At 40.0% G+C, this 14,698-nt stretch overlaps 1 protein-coding gene across 2 annotated transcripts in view; it reads right to left on the minus strand.

The window, feature by feature from the left end:
• SPTBN5 (spectrin beta, non-erythrocytic 5) overlaps positions 1-14,698 on the minus strand; it is a 103,935-nt gene that overhangs the window by 87,892 nt on the left and 1,345 nt on the right. The window contains exons 2-9 of one of the 2 annotated variants that reach the window (XM_071809212.1): positions 12,462-12,578; positions 11,439-11,519; positions 10,326-10,442; positions 7,294-7,461; positions 5,644-5,763; positions 4,731-4,888; positions 3,747-3,975; positions 192-823 (exon numbers count right to left, since the gene is read on the minus strand). In XM_071809212.1, coding sequence (XP_071665313.1) covers positions 192-823; positions 3,747-3,975; positions 4,731-4,888; positions 5,644-5,763; positions 7,294-7,461; positions 10,326-10,442 — 1,424 coding nt within the window. In that variant the 5' untranslated portion in view covers positions 11,439-11,519; positions 12,462-12,578. Of the gene's footprint in view, positions 1-191; positions 824-3,746; positions 3,976-4,730; positions 4,889-5,643; positions 5,764-7,293; positions 7,462-10,325; positions 10,500-11,438; positions 11,520-12,461; positions 12,579-14,698 lie in introns of both variants that reach the window. The other variant, XM_071809211.1, reaches the window with a different exon arrangement.

Consider the following 14,698-nt stretch of genomic DNA (forward strand, 5'->3'; position numbering starts at 1 on the left):
GGGCAGCACTTGGAGATTTTCAGTGTTCGCAGCCTTAGAGGAGCTAAATGAACACATGCAACTTGTACCACTAGTGCAAGAGGACAGGCCACAATTACAAAATAGGTCAAAGCAATGTTTTCTTCCACCACACCACAGAATTTCAGCTAATTTTGACCCCCACCACTATACAGTATCACAACGCCACTCACTTCTTCACAATTTGATCTTTGCCATGATAATTCTCCTGTCTGATGACTGTGGCCATTTCATCCAAAGCTGTGAAGCGCTCCTTCCTGGGCAGTACATCTGCTACAATGGCTTCCAGCTTCTTACTGGCAGCCTCCATCCTGTCTGCACTCTCTGGCCAGAAGTCCTGCTTCCCAATCACTTTCCTCATGTCTTCCAAGTAGGACTCACGCAGGGCTGCCTTCTTGAGGAACCTCTGAGCTAGCTGTTCCAGCCTTTCTAGCCTCAGCATCTCCTTCTGCAGGGCTTTCCCTCGATTGTGCTCTGACTTTTCCAGGATTATCCACTGCTTTTCCACATCCTGCAGTGTCCTTCCCTCTGGGGGCAAGTATGGCCATTGGTTGTTGGCTCTCTGCTTGGTCCTAATGTTAAAGAGATGAGCTTCAATCATGCCCTTCTCTTGATATTTGGGGGGTTTCTCCACAGTCCGGAAGGTCTTGAAGTTGGCCATGAGCAGCCACATTTCCTGAAGATTGTTTGGGAAATGATGGTCATCCAGTTCCATCACCTTCTGTTTAATCCATTTCAGGAGGTCAGAGACCATCTGCTCATATAGAAGCTTCAAATCATCTATCTCCTTCAGGAAGAACACGATCTGTGATGGGAATACGAAGTTACAAGCCACATAAGAAGCAGAATGAAGCAAAGTGGGTGAACAGAAAACAACATCTTCATAAACCAAGCCTAGGATTCAAATAGTTGAATATGTATCAGGAAAATAGTATTTAACAAGCAGGTTGCCACAGTCATCACATTTTTATAGCAATGTGGTAGTAGCTGTCACATCTGAGGCCACGTGAAATCCTAGAATAACCTTCCATAAAACACAGATAAATAAATATTATTTAATGTCTCGTTTCAATTTTTAAGAAAAGGTTAATTTTGGAATAAACAGCATGCACATGGAGACTGTCAGCAGTTCCTGTGTGAGCTGACTAGAAACTAAGAATCCCAGACTGAGGGTTCAGATTTTTTTTTCACAACAAAAAAAACAGACTTTTTTTTTTTTTTCCCCAGTCTCATTCCTAAAACTGAAACAATTAAATCTCATTTAATACGCAGTTACACCCTCTCAGCTTCACCATGGTTAGGCTGTAGGAGACGAGCTGACAAAATCCTGATTCTCTCACATGCCCACAGCAAACTGTGGTCAAACAGTCCCTTCTCAATCTCTTATGTTGGAGCTGTTTTTCCTTATATAAATTATTAGAGAATATTCCATAGTCAAACAGGGGTTTGGTAAGGATATTAACTCTGATTCAATACTAATTTTCCAAGTCCAGGAGATTTATCTGTTTCATTTCTGGTCTGACCTGCCTTTATTTCAAGTTCAGGTAAACACTGGAGCAAACATTTAGAATGAGATCCATAAATAAATTAAAAGTGTTAGAATGAAATCACCCTTTCTTTCCATTTTACATTTTTTTCCATCTTTGTCTTTTTACTTCACATTACACTTCTTTTCCTCACCCTAACTTAGTAGCCCTCCTGCAGGTGTCAGGTTTAATGCTGAACAAGGTTCAGCTCCTGTCATTCCCCTGAGCCCGCCTGCTCCAGCCAGGCAGATTAGTGAGAGAGGTGACACTGAGCAAAGCCCCAGTCCCTGCAAGTGGTAATCTGCTTTTACCTACCAGAAAGCGCACTTGGCAATGAATAAGTGTCACCATGTTGGAAGAGGAGTAAAACAGCACCGACCTTTAGTGCAGGAAAAGCAGCCCGTGACATCAGGGCTCCCTTCTGTATTTTCTGCCATCGTACCCAGTTCTCGCTGAAAGATCCTAGCAAATGCATAGTCACCTCACATGGGAGGGAGCAAGGAGATTGACCTCCCCGAGCTGATTCTCTCTGTCACCCTGGTCATACACTTAGTCTGAATTCAAAGGCTTTCTTGGCACATTCGGGCTTCCCTCCTCAATCCTATTAGTAAATTCAGAGCTGCCTACTTGAGGGGACTCAGGACATGAAGAGATTAACATCTGTTCCATTTTCCTTCTGAATGTGTGTGTCAAATATGCAGGAGGACAGGATTGTAACATTACAGAGAGGCTAAAAATAGGGAAGGAGGCAGAGAGAGAAAAAGAAGCAGGTAAGTGTAGAGACAGAAACAAAAGAATAAATATACCTATACAAAATGGAAAAAAAAAAAAAAAAGTGGAGCACAACATGAACTGAAAAAAAGGACAGAGTAAGAAATACTCTTTCTGGTTGTGTTTTGGTTGTTGTGTTTTGGTTTTTTTTTTGTTTGTTTGTTTTTTGTTTTGTTTTGTTTTTGGTGTGTGTGTGTTTTTGTTTGGTTTTTTTGTTTTTTTTTTTTTTTGGGGGGGGGGACTTGTTTGTGTTCTGTTTGTTTGTTTTCATAATACAATAGTTATGGCCTATTTGATCCCTATAGTTCCTCTAATACATGCGTGGTGATTCAAGGACTATTTCAGGTTTATCAGAAGGAAAAAAAGTCTCGTGGCCAAAATCCAGAGATTCATGTGTAGACCAGTCAAATCCTACTGCCCACTCTCCTCGTTGAGGGCCAATCTTTAAACAGAACTCCAAGTCCTGCTATCAGCTAACACTTCTCTTCAAAGAACACCACTGTTAATGATACATGTTTTGGGATCATCTTGTTCTGGTCCCAGATCACTTCGGTAGCTGGGCAAGTCCTGCTTTGCAAAAGCTTTTCACCTTGTTTCCACCAGGGAAGTCTTAGTTTGGATTCTTGTGCCTCCCATTCAGCAATATATTCCCCCTCTGAACTGTACAGGCAGTTGTCAGAGTCCAGATGTCCATGTAGGACCCATGTGGATGTGTAGGCTTTCTGCAGGCTGCTTGGTTTGTATTTTTGACAAAACCAGAATATTCTGAATGTAGAAATGAAATTCTCTCTAAGGAAAGTGGTCTTCAGTGGAACAACCACAAAATTCCTTCAGTTTTCCATCAACAGGTTGCAAATAGTTTTTAATATAACTCCTGGTCATACGTGAGACAAAATGTGGGAACTGAAAAAAAAAATAGCTTTGTGTTCTGTGGCTTTTTTGGTCTAGTTTTTTTTTTTCTTCATTTTATACCAGACTATGGAATTAGAAAGGATAAGAATTTTCACAGGAAATAAAAATCCAAAGTAGTCTTATAGAATAAGGGATCACCTTTCCTATTAAAACAGAAAATTGCTGACTAGGTCTGCTTTTGCCTAGGAGTAATCTTTCCAAGATTAATGAGATCTGTATGTCTCAAGCTGCCTTGGAGCCACATCAGTTTTCAAACAGAAACTGTGAGGTCAAAAAGGGATTCATTTTCAGTGAGACAAATTCAATCCCCTTTAGAGCTCAGAGAGCCTACAGACACTTCTCAAGATTCAAGTGATGACAAAAGGTCTTTCAAATGGCTGTACCATTTGATTCAGTTCAAATGGTCCTGAAGTTGAACTGGCACCAAAAAAATCCCCCCAAAACAAAGAAAAACATTTCCAACATGAATTTAGTTGTAGGTATTAAACTTTTGACTTCTGAAGACAGCAATGCACTCACTTTGTTAAGTCGCTTTTGTATTGTCTGGCCTTGTTTCAGTCTGGAGAAGTAGTGGTAATAGAGTGACACATAAGTCATGATGGATCTCTCATCTGGGTAGGGTACTGCCACATCCTCAGCATCAAGCAGTTTGCTGATTCCTAGCTCTTTTTCAGCAATGTCAAAGGCATTGTTCAGGTTTTTGATGGGCTGGTCCTGCCGCAGTGAGCTATAGTGGATAAGATCAGGCCTGGACAAAGAAAAGAACAGGGTGTGGATGGGAAGAAAGATTTATGTTTGTCGTAAGTTATTTCAGATTATAAACCATAAACTGTTTATTAGGTTATGGAATGTGACATTAACACTGAAATTACTCTGTCTGACCCTGAGCTTCATTCAAGAACATCACCTCCCTTAAGTATGTAAGAGGGAGAAAATTGTCCCTTATGAAAATGAAGTAACACTCCCAGCAAATCTCTGCCTTTCACTTATTCGTCCTCTTCACTGATGAGTGAGGCCACATCTGGAGTACTGTGCCCAATTGTGGGCTGCCCAGTTCAAGAAAGAGGTCACTTCCAACCCCAACCATTTTGTGAGGTGACTCTGTGAAAACCAAAGCAATTCTGAAAAGGGACGTGACTCCCAGCTGGGGAAGCTACAGGATCCCACCATGGTTTCCTGCCAGAAAATATAGCAGAACTGTTAATAGGAGAAATGTTCAAGGTTCTTCCAGGTGGTTTCTCTCTCCTGCCTTGGGCTGTTTTGTTCAGATGTGTGGTGTTCCCTTGGAAATTCAATTTTATGCCCAACAAAAGGACCTACCAAACAGGAGCTTTTGGTTCTTCCTTCCTCAGAGAAAGAATATCCATTTAAGAAAGGAGAGTCTTCAGTGAAAAGGGGCAAAGAGAGAATGCAACAGTTTCTTGACAAATACTTGTAATTCAGACCCTGGAGTAACTTGTGCTGGAGCTAGAACTCCTCCTGAACTGATCCATCAGATATTACCTGTGAGCATGAATGAGTGCATTGAAGGCCAGTCCATCAGTCCAGCTTTTGGAGAAGTCCTTCACATTCACATTGGAATAGCTGGCAGTTTTATGCTGACACCAGAGTAGTAAGGCTTCATTGGCAAATAGAACATCAGCTCTGCCTCCAAATTCTTCCTGTGAAGAGAGCAGGGAAAAGAAAAATCAGTATGAACAATATATGCAAGCAGCATCAGGGGGTTTATGCTTAAGTTCCCAGAGATCATTTTGCACAACTTCTGCCTTGTTCAAAAAACCCCTCAAAATCATGACTTGCAGACTGTATTTGCCATGAAGGTAGGATAATTTAACATGAAAGTAGAAGTTTTCTATTAAAGTAAAACTGAATTGAATGAACTTAAAAATTATAACATGAAATGCAGGTGTTAGAAAGTTTTTAAGTGTTTCTCTACTGCAAGTTTTATAGAAATCAAGTGAAAAGCAAGACTCAGGGTTTTTTTTTCTTTCTTACCAATGATCTAGAATTAAGAAACAGAATATAATGTATCCAGGCCTAATGTTAGAAATTATCAATTGATTCCATAATACTTTCACAGGATCTTATCTTTCATCTATTTAGAGTGCATGTTAAATAATTTTAAAAGTAATAGTTTTCTTGAGAGAAAGAGCAGCATGCAGTCCAAATCTAGAGAGTACTGTCATCAGAGAAATTATTTCTGGAGTCAAAAGCCAGTAAAATGTTTGTGGAAGACCATGAAGAACATGAATATCCTACCTATCTATAAGTTACTGTTTTCTGTCTCTTTGAGAAACTACAAAATGGATTCAATTGCTTTTAGAAATTGCTGGCTGAAATGGTCCTTTCTGGCATGAAACTCTACAAAATCTCTGAAATACTCTAATCAGGCAAAAAGACAGAGACACTGTTTTACCTTATCAAGTTTGATAGATGAAATCTGAAATCGAAGTATAATGATCCAAATAAGTCCCAGGATTAAGGTTCTGTCACCATCTACGATATTCTCAGGACCAATCACTTTTACTTGTACCTGCTAAAAAAACCAATATCCATTCAGCATTAAAGTACATATGTCCAGCTCTCTGAAGGAGATATCTGTGTAACAAGCTGTTATTGAGGAGGTTGTTCTGGCTATTTTCTTAAGGAAACAGGTCTAATGTGATGTCTGCATTTGTATGTATAACCATGAGCTCCCATGCTAGCAAGTGACCGGACAAGAGGAAATGGCCTCTAATTGTGCCAGGGGAGGTTTAGATTGGATATTAGGAAAAAATTCTTTACACAAAGGGTTGTCAGGCATTGGAAGAGGCTGCCCAGGGAAGTGGTTGAGTCACCATCCCTGGAGCTGTTTAAAAGACACACAGATGAGGTTCTCAGGGACATAGTTTAGCGCCAGTGTTATTTTGATGGTTGGACTCGATGATCTTGAGGTTCTCTTCCAAACAAAATGATCTTATGTTTCTGTGTTCATACTCCAGCTCACATGTGCACCAAGGATGAGTTTCAGCAAAAGGGGTGGTGGTCTCCAGGATTTGAAGTTTCTACAAAGGTTTTGAAAGCTGGTGTTTAAGGAGAGGAAAGAAACAGAATTCAGTGCTCCTTTCCTCCAAAGGAATGACGTCAGGGCAAACTCAGAGACCATCTCCTCTGCCTGGTCTCCAGCCACCTTGTCAGTATATAGTTCTTGGGGTCACCAAACAGCGCAAATCCCCTGCTAAACAAGCCATGGCTGCCTTTTCCACTATTACCTGGGCAGCAAGCAGGGTTGTGGTTCATGCCAACAAGGCGATATCTCATCAAGAAGTCTGAGCACGCTATACTGGCTCTTGCTATCTGCAGCCTGGAGGCTGAACTCATGTGGCAAGTGATGGTCAGCTGGTCCAGCTGGCAGAACCCAGGTGTGCACATACCACTGGGCTTTACACAGTGTGTGCACTCAGCAGGCATGTGTCAGCTGCAGCCCTGTGCTATAATGCATTTGTTTTGTAACTAGCAAAAATCCAGGCATTGTATACTTTCTCACATCTCCTGCTGTAAAACCCCCCTGCTTCTCTGGAATTCATACCAGAGTTTTGTGTGATGATTTTCCAGAGAGGTCTATAATAAATTGTTTGCTTGGAAAAGAAAAAAAATGACATACTAACTTGTAGATGAAATGAGAACACACAACTGAATAAAACCACTGCAATGACTTGCTGAAACTGTTAGAATGAGAGCTCTAAAATCTCCATTTTTATACCAGGTAGCTTCACCTTTGCCTAATGATGTTTGTTGTCCCCCAATACCTGGGAAAACATAACTTCTGGAAAGATATACAAATGCAGTACATTTTCAGCTGGGTGTGACTCATTTTGGGGGAACATTGGCTGTTCATAAGTCATGTTACTCAAGTAACAACGAAATTTAAATCTGATAGATATATTTTTTCTTTTAATCAAACCCCTGGCCTGTCTTCAAAGACTATCTTATTGTGTATTACAGGGCAAATCATAAAGAGCATAGTACTATAATTGTAAGTATCATACACAAGCTATTGTGATCTCTAATATCAATATTGTCTTACCTTGGATTTCAGAAATGTGATGGCTTTGCTGTTGTTCTCTAGAAAATGCACTCTCATCTTTCCCCGGTTTGGTTTGGGCAAAGCCTCTCCAGAGAGCAGCTCCAGGAGTTGCATAAGAGAGATGCCATCCTTCAAGTCTGTGTAAATATCTTGTATCTCAACCTTTACCTGTGAAGACCAGTCAGAAAATACAGACTTGGGCTGAACATCTGTCCCACAGAACTCTCTACTTCTAATACTAAAGAAACAATGCATTCTTGCTGTTTCACTGAGTCTTCTGTGTGACAGTGCATGTCTAGTGAAAAGTGATGAACCTTAATTCACCAAAAATGGATTTGCAGAAAAACTGACATGATTTATGAAAGTAGGCTGTGGGGAAAAAGAGAGGGAAGGGAAGGGAAGGGAAGGGAAGGGAAGGGAAGGGAAGGGAAGGGAAGGGAAGGGAAGGGAAGGGAAGGGAAGGGAAGGGAAGGGAAGGGAAGGGAAGGGAAGGGAAGGGAAGGGAAGGGAAGGGAAGGGAAGGGAAGGGAAGGGAAGGGAAGGGAAGGGAAGGGAAGGGAAGGGAAGGGAAGGGAAGGGAAGGGAAGGGAAGGGAAGGGAAGGGAAGGGAAGGGAAGGGAAGGGAAGAGAAGAGAAGAGAAGAGAAGAGAAGAGAAGAGAAGAGAAGAGAAGAGAAGAGAAGAGAAGAGAAGAGAAGAGAAGAGAAGAGAAGAGAAGAGAAGAGAAGAGAAGAGAAGAAAAAAATTAACAACTGAGCAAATAAAGAAAAAAGTGGATTTTGAAAAATATAGTAAAACCCCCAGCATTTTCAAAATTAAACATTTTGGAAGTGCTGACATTTTTTATTTAAATTAAAATTAATCTTTTCAACTTTTTATTCTAAGCAACTTATTTCATTTAAAAATTGAGCTGATAATCCCATTCAATGACTTGTTTTTTACTGCAGTCTCAAAAAAGTCTGTTATATTCTGCTTAGACCTGCACTACCACCCAAAGTCTCCATATTTTTAGCCAGAGTCTCATAAGATTAGGATCTTTTACAAAAACATATTTCATTGCTGCCAGTAGTGAGGTCACCCATTGCTTAGGTGATACAACATGACATAGTGTGTACTCTAACCTAACAAGAACTTGCCTTGGGCGTTTCCTTTTGGCCTTATGCCACTAGCCAGACAGAAGTGACATTAAAACCATATCACACACTCAACAATAAATTACTGTGATTCTGAAATCACAGTAAATAATCTTTCGTCTTCAGAAAAAAAAAAAAATCCGAAGTAGTAGGTTTTAATTCAGAGAATAGTTACATGTACGGGGAAAAATAGCACAAGTAACCGACATGCACTTTTTCATTCCTGACTGATTATTAATCAGTTTAACAGATCTTTTCTTCAGAGAAAGAAGAAAACACTGAAAGTGTAAAAGCAACTCAGAGAGACTTTAAGTCTGTACTGTCTGTGGAACAATAATTTACAACTTGCTCTGACTGATTATCTCCATAAAAACCACTATTTAGTTGTCAGCTTTATTTCTTTGTGCATATTAAATAAACTTAAAATTCTGCCTATGGTATACTACCATAAATAGGTTAAAGCTGTTACATTCTGTGACACTTCTATAACTGAAGAATAGTTACATTTAAAAATGTAAAGAGACAGGCTTCATCTATCTAGTTTATGCCTCATCCAGCAATACTTTTAATACCTTTGTTGCATCATTCTTCTCATAAAGCTACCAATCACAGATTGCTTAACAAATTCAATCCAATAGCATCCTTAGTGCTAGACTTGAAGTAATCAACAGTGCAACTAAGGATACTGCAGTGTCTGTAGTATGATCCGATCACGTTAAAGTATGTGTTGAAAAGCTGAGACTACATTGCTGAGAAGACCTAGATAAGCTGTCAGTCTCTGCACCATTTCTTACCATATATGGTTTGGAAAGCTCTTGCAGGGTTTTCCCCCATGCTTTTATGATACATGAACCAGTACTGTTCAGGAAGTTAGAAATGACATTTCAATCTTTGAACTTGAAGTTGCTTTTAAAATGAGAAAATATATACATTGATATGTAGCTAAACAGACATAATTTCATACAACATATAAACCTAACTTTCTGCAGGTAGCAAAATGAGAATGTGTTTTGCAGTTCTTCACTCATGGTAAGAGAAATGAATTTAAAGGTTTGTTGTGCTGTGAGGCTGCCTTTAAAACATTATACTGAAAAAAATGCGTCTAAGTAGTGAAACATCGTATAATAGTGATGAGCTAGAATGGAACCAAGAGGCCTGGTCCTGCTTGGTGCCACCACAGTCCATTTTCATTAATATAAACTACAGATTCTAGAAGAGGGAATTGGCTTTGAATGCTGTAATTGCCTACAGTGACACAGATACTTCATTTGTCCCTGAAATCAGTTTATCTACAGGAAGTCTGGAGACTTTTGGAATATGTTGTAGTTACCTTGGACACACAAATCAACTGTACACCAGCTTTGAAACTTTTTGGAAGTCTGAGACTTACTGAAAACAAACTGGTCTGTACTTGCATGGTAGTACATCTGCAATTGCTAGAATTAAGACAGATTTTTCAGAGCTGTTGTGCAGCAGCTCAAACTGGACTGATCAGGCAAAGCAGAAGGTCTTAAATTTTGACCAGGCAATTAAGAATTGAGCATTGTTTGGGGAAATCCAGGCTTTCGCAGATACTTTACTTATAGGAAAAATAAAAGCAAATAAAGATTTTCCTCTGAGATGATAACCAAGATACAGTGGACATCACAATATAAAAGTGTTACATAGCCTACAAAAGTGAACCCTGATTGCAGGGAAGACTGGTAACATGGATTTGAGATAAAAGATACAGGCTAGAGCACTCTGGTTAGTCAAAGCCTTCCTTGCTTGCACATGTGTGTAATGACAACACTCTGGAAAAATATGTGAAAAATAACATAAAAAAAGAAATAATACAGTGGGTGAAATAAATAAAATAAAAAAAACAGAAAAAAATGCCCAAATTGAAGGAGCTACCTACATTATTCCTGAAGAAGACATTGTTCATCCAGTTGGTGAAGGTTTTCTTTTGCATGGACATACGCTGCTCCTGCAGCTTTTTGATATGATCTTTTTCATATTCGGTACCCATGGTCATCTAGGGAGTCAGAATATCCAGTGAGGTGCTCAGTGCTTAAGAGATCTGCCTGGTCAGCTATAAAAAACAATAACATGCCCAGTGTATGCAGGGAACCCAGCCCCAACGGATACAAGATTCAATACCACGCCCAGTATAATACCTTAATTTCCTTTAGTTTGTACTTTGCACTTCAATTTCACTCAACCTTATTTTAAGCTTGCTTGAGTTCTCCCTTTTAAAATGCCCCTCTAGTTTTAGGACGAAAATGTGACATGTACCTATGCAGCTTTACTTTCTTTCAGTTTCTCCCCAGTCACTTGATCTCATGAGCAGCACCATGACCTGAAAGGCATCAATAACTTCCTTGGGTGTGCTGGAAGCACATGACAGAGAACTGATCTTAGACCCTGTCAGAAAGAGGGATCTGCAAATCCCTTCCAATGCTGCGCTTGAAAGTGTGCTGTGTTCTCTGAGGACTGGTTGAGATGCTGCTGCTGGCTTTCAGACCACAGCATTTCCAACAGAAACCAATTAGCTGCTTAGAAAGCAAATGGAACGAACTTGCTTCTCTCCTCTCATGAGTTCAGTTTTTGCATATTTATTACTGTAAGGATGGTGAAACAGGTCCATAATCATACAGACAAGGTCCTAAGCAGTGAGTCGGGAAGTGTTATTCCTCTTCCCTAGGCTGCCACAGACTTATCTGCCTCATTCATATCAGTGAAAAATCACAGGACCAAGCTGAGCATTCAGGAAGATTTGGAGGGAGGAGTCCTGCCTTTAGAGTCTATGACATTATGAACTGGATTTCAGCTCAGCTGCACAAGGCTTTTGCAGTCATTTGGCTTATGGTGCGTATCTGTAAAAGCAGTGATCTTGCTGTTATGAAGGCAAAAGAATCACTTAAAAACAAAACAAACAAAAAAAACCCCACAGTGTAAAATCCATAGCTACAGATATATCTAGTGACTAGACAACATCTGCTTGGACTACTGCCACCATTATACATATTACCTGGATACCAGCGTAGCTGTGAAACCAAGAAACCAGTTGTAAAGGTGGAAGAGGAGAGAGGTGTCTGCTGCTGTCAACCCACTGCAAAGAGAGAAGGGAATGAAAAAGTAAAACCTCTGACAAACTGTGGAGGTGTGGAGCTGTATAACCTGCTTCCCAAATACTCTGTGTCCATTTTGCGAAGGCCCAGTTATGAGTTAAAAGGCCAGAATAACTCAGAAAACATAAAATACTGAAAAAAATACTATCTGTCCTAGTATGAGAAGACATCAGCAACAGGAAACCAGCAACACCAAGCCACTGCAAATGGGAAGTTGCTTGCCTGACAGTTTTCTGTGCTCTAGTAAATACAAAGAGTTCTGACATTTTACAAGATAAAAAGGTGTTGGAAGTGCAGAAGCAGTGCTCAACTTCTACGCAGCATTGAAGCCTGACAGCTCAGCAACAACACAGGGAAGGATCACAACCATAGATGAAAGCCTTATGAAAGGAAGAACTTAGAATGTTTGAAACAGAACTATAGAGAAGATCCTCACAATATTTTTTGATCTTTTGGTTAGTTCAGCACTGCCTACTTTCTCCATCTGGAGAGCAGATATTCAAAGAATGGCCTTTCCCTGCCTGAGCATTGATATTAACTCACTCCCACGTAATAAACCATATAAGTAGCCCATATCATAATGGCATTTCTAAATTTGCCATATGGTTCTCAAAATGTCTGTGGGCTTCTTTTTTTTAAAAGGGGTGTTATTCAAACATTGCAGCCACCCTGAACAATGACTGAATTGATTTAATTTAGGTGCAAAGAAAGCTTATTTGTTGAGCTACTGCCTCACACAACAGTTCACCTGTTTTATTAAATTAAGTTAGAAATCTTCCCTGCATTGGTAGATGATTGCCTGAAGAGAGATGTGTAACGGATTATCTGAATTTGCAGAATGCAAAGGCAGTGCAAAGGGTCAAATCTGGCTGTAACAATACATTACAGAAAAGATCAAATAACATTAAAAAAAATTGACTTACTCAGGTTTGGAGGAACTCCTTTCTGACGTTCAGCAGTTGGTCATTCTGGAGAATGATTTCCAGTTGTAGATCCACTCCTATTCCTACGTTTGGCTTGGCGTTTTCATGCAAAGCGACCTTTGAATTCAGGAACAGAGACCAAGTATTTATGATCTACCTATCAACCTTTCATCTGATCTGAAGGAAATAACCCATCAGAATACAACGAGTAAAGGTTATCGCAGGCCTAGTCCAATCGTTACACTCAAAAATAACACATGAATGGCACCAAAATTGCTATAAAGCAGTGAAAATAGTCATCCACCATGCTGATGCTGTGGTAAAGAACATCTTTCACAATTGCACTAAAGGCTCTGCTTGATGACAGGCTGCTCTTCTAAAAGAATTCTTACCTGAGAAATTGAACCTAACAATGGAGTCTGAAAATGAAAGCACAGCAAAGGGTACAAAGATCAGGGCAATTCTTAAGTGGTTAAATTGAGATAGAGCAAATGAGAAAGAGAAATTCTTAAGTGTTAGGAATTTGCCAGTCACTGCTTTGAGGAAGCTCATGTGCAGAGATACCTGCTGCTGGCAGGGCAAACTGGGATCAAGCTGGCAGTGACAGCTGCTTCTAAAGTTTACTATTGATGGACTTCTCGTTAATAACAAAAGGAAAAATAATTCTGGTAACTTATATAGCCATGAGTCCTTTCTGTCACTTACAAGGTCACACAAGCACAGAACACATTGAACCGGCATGATTGCTGGGAACCAGAGGCTTGCAGTTGGGAATCACTGCTAGAAAACAGGTAGCCATCTAAAATCAGAAGCTGTAAGTGAAGATACCCCACTCAGAGATGAGGTAAGGGAATAGCAGTCTTTTCCCTCTGGCAAGTGTAGTTAGCATCCAAAAGCAATGGGAGGAAACACGTGAGAAAAAATGAACAACCCCCAAAACTCAGTACAGATAAAACTTGATCAAAATGTCTGTATCTTCCTACACACCCTAGAGAAATATCATACATAGTGTCATGTAAGACAGGTAAAAAAGAAAAAAAAAAGAATAAATATTACCCACAATATTCCATCTAAATTCCTGGACTTGTGTTCACCAGCCAACTAATACAATCTAATTCTCAATGAGAATTAAATGGGAATAGGATGACAGGAGGAAAGGGATATAAATTCAGCAACCATTTACATCTCTTCTATGAGCTCATTGCCTGTGGTTAGTCCACTCTTCTCTTTTCTGTCTTGCTTTTAGTTATACATACATTCTTTTAAAGGCAGGATTATAGGCTGTTGGCTTAAATCTGTACAGGTTGGCTAGATTGTGCATGTTGAGAAAATATCTTTGGTCCTATCAAATAGAAGGTAGAGGACCAGCAGGTGAATTGGCCCTGGATGCATGCATTTCTCCCTATTGCAAGTTAATTATTATCTAAATGATTAAATGTGTTAAACACTGGCTTTGCTTTTTGTGACGATATAAGGCAACCGAAGATCTGGTATAAGATTTCAGTAACTCCCAAATATCTGTCTCCATTTATAGTATCTATCTACAGCTCAAGGTTAAAAATGGTGGACATTTATGTGACGCTGATAAATAAAGCCATTTCCTCAGTTATTTATATCCTAACAAGGTAAGAGGAAGAGCATAACAACATTTGTGTGCAGCTTCCTGGAGGGATCACAAAAAAAAAATAAATCACCCCTCCAGGCTAATGATGGGCCCTCTCTTGCTGCCTTTGCAGGGAAGAGGAGCCGTGGCACCAACCTCAGGAAGAAGGGCCCAAAGAGCACGCTCCCCTTGCCTTGTTTGCAGTCTGGAGTAGTTTTCTATGATGGCAGCAGCATTTTCTTGTTTCTTACCAGGAAGGACCCTGCTGTGGGATTCCCCTCTGGAAAGTAGCAACCACATAAGACATGTTGGGTTTTTTTAGCACCCTTTCTTATCTGCCCAAGATCTTGTTCTGCTTGAGATGGAAACAGAGACCGTGGATCAGACAGACCTCATGCCCGAGCAGCCTGGCTTCCAGCTCTGGAGCTCCTCTGTCCCCAACCCCTCCTAGTAACACTGTGTAAAACAGGAGAATATGAAACTTCCTTTCTACCTATTTTAAATTTTATTTATTTGATTTTTTTTCCAAAGTATAGCCCTCCTCCTCCCACAACAGGTATGTGAATTCCCAGGTCCTCCCTAAGATGGGGAGAAATGTTTAATCCCCCTCTTGTAAAGAGCTTAAAAGCAAGAG

The sequence above is a fragment of the Patagioenas fasciata genome, chromosome 5 (genome assembly GCF_037038585.1).
Source record: "Patagioenas fasciata isolate bPatFas1 chromosome 5, bPatFas1.hap1, whole genome shotgun sequence".
Lineage (NCBI taxonomy): Eukaryota > Metazoa > Chordata > Aves > Columbiformes > Columbidae > Patagioenas > Patagioenas fasciata.